Source organism: Rhincodon typus, chromosome 22 (genome assembly GCF_021869965.1).
Source record: "Rhincodon typus isolate 14 chromosome 22, sRhiTyp1.1, whole genome shotgun sequence".
Taxonomy (NCBI): domain Eukaryota; kingdom Metazoa; phylum Chordata; class Chondrichthyes; order Orectolobiformes; family Rhincodontidae; genus Rhincodon; species Rhincodon typus.
The window spans coordinates 50,204,558-50,206,407 of NC_063353.1; the positions used below are offsets into that span (position 1 = coordinate 50,204,558).

The window sequence follows — 1,850 nt, forward strand, 5'->3', positions numbered from 1 at the left end:
CAGTGTCCAAGGACAGCAGTGTTTCTCAGCAATCCCCCAAACGGGACATTGGTAAGAAAGAAGCTAAGCCTTCAGCAGCAGCAGGTACTTTCGAACAGAAGGCTGTTAGGGCAGTACAAGACACAACAGACCCTGCAACCATGAAGAATGCTGCAGTGGTGAAAGAAAGCAAACCAGGTGCAGAAATGGTTAAACAGACAACCAAGCCCTTGGAAACCGAAAAAGCTTCTCCACCTAAGAGCACTTGCCCTCTTTGTAAAACTGATTTGAATATTGGTTCTGAGGCCCCTCCCAACTTCAATATCTGTACAGAATGCAAGGCGGTTGTGTGCAACCTTTGTGGATTTAATCCAATGCCACATTTGACAGAGGTAGGAAATTTACACATATAATATTTTACTCGTAAAAATATTTTTATCTTTGGCACTTTAAATCACATTTTGGACATTTCATAATTATTACTGTGGTAATTTTTTTATAGTGAGACTTTATATCATTTTGTTTGGTGCAATTTGGAAGGTTTGCCATGCTGTAGAATCTGTAATATGTTTCTTTAGATCAGTCACCTTTACCCTAACAACATGTTATTGCTGATCATATTAGCAAGTGCTGCCTGGTATAGAATTTCGCTCCCATTATAGTAATACCATTCTGATATCACAAAATGTTAATTTAATAATAGCCACTCCATAAACAAAGAAAATTACCTACATACAAAGCAGATGATTGAAATTATATTATCAGAAGATGTATTTCTATGGAGTATTAATGATAAATTAATTTTAAAAAATTGAAATTACGCAGAACATATTCTGCTTATGTTTTCAGCATTAGTGCACTTTGGAATAATTATTCTTTCTGAGATGGTTTTGTGATAATAATGTACTTAAAATGTTTCTGATATAACTTTTTTAGTACTGTGTGAGGTACTGTGTACTTAAAACCCTTGAGGATGAATAATTTAAAAACTCTATGATCTCATTAAAATCTCCAAAATCATTTGATTCAAGGATGCTTTGCATCCTAGAAGCATCTTCTGGAATATCTGTACTGACAGATGAATGTCTGTTTTATAAAAAGGTAAAGGTTCTGTGTTTTAAAATATTTGAACTTCATGTTTTATGACAAACAATACAAGAAAACACTTCTTTTCTAGAGTGAGGTCAAAGAAAGCTAATTTATGATAAATGTGATCTGAAATCATGTTTCAACTTGTGGATCTGTTTCAATGTTGTATTATTGGTTTGCAATACCTTTCATTTTCATTCGGATAAATCTTTGCAGTGGCAGGATACTGAATTCCCAGGAATTTTATTTAGCACCCCATGTCTTCAAAGCTTAGTAGAGTAACTTGGGACATTGCTTCATTTTAGAGAGGAATGAGTGCCCAAAGCTGCAAGGATACAAAATGGTCTGCAAGACACCCAAGGTCGGTTTCAGTAAAATTGCTTTTTAGAGTTTGCGTAGCGCGTTGTAATTTCAAGCCCCTGTTAGGATATTGGAAGTACCACAGAGGCCCATATGATGATGTCTGGATCTTAACCAATAAAGTAAGAGTGATGAAGAAAACTGAATGGATGATAATTGGTTCCTCACAAGGTGTAAAGTGCAAGTGACTCAGTTCATCCACTTCTGAGGTAATGTCTGTAAACCATGAATTATGCTCAGGGAGTGTGTCGTATGTTGTCAGTTAGTGAGTTTGTGTAAAGCAGAATGAGCTTCAGCAAGAAAACAATCTTGTCTTTGAGCAAAAAAATGATTCCCTGTATTGAAACAATGATGACACTTAGTGGAAATACCAGTAGGCCAAGCAGCATCAGAGGAGCAGGAAGGCTGACGTTTCGGGCCTA

At 36.2% G+C, this 1,850-nt stretch overlaps 1 protein-coding gene across 1 annotated transcript in view; it reads left to right on the forward strand.

Annotated features, from left to right (window-relative positions):
• LOC125485760 (protein piccolo-like) overlaps positions 1-1,850 on the forward strand; it is a 31,865-nt gene that overhangs the window by 25,200 nt on the left and 4,815 nt on the right. Inside the window, exon 3 of the mRNA XM_048610188.1 lies at positions 4-371. Within this exon, the coding sequence (XP_048466145.1) occupies positions 4-371 (368 nt within the window). The remainder of the gene's footprint in view (positions 1-3; positions 372-1,850) is intronic.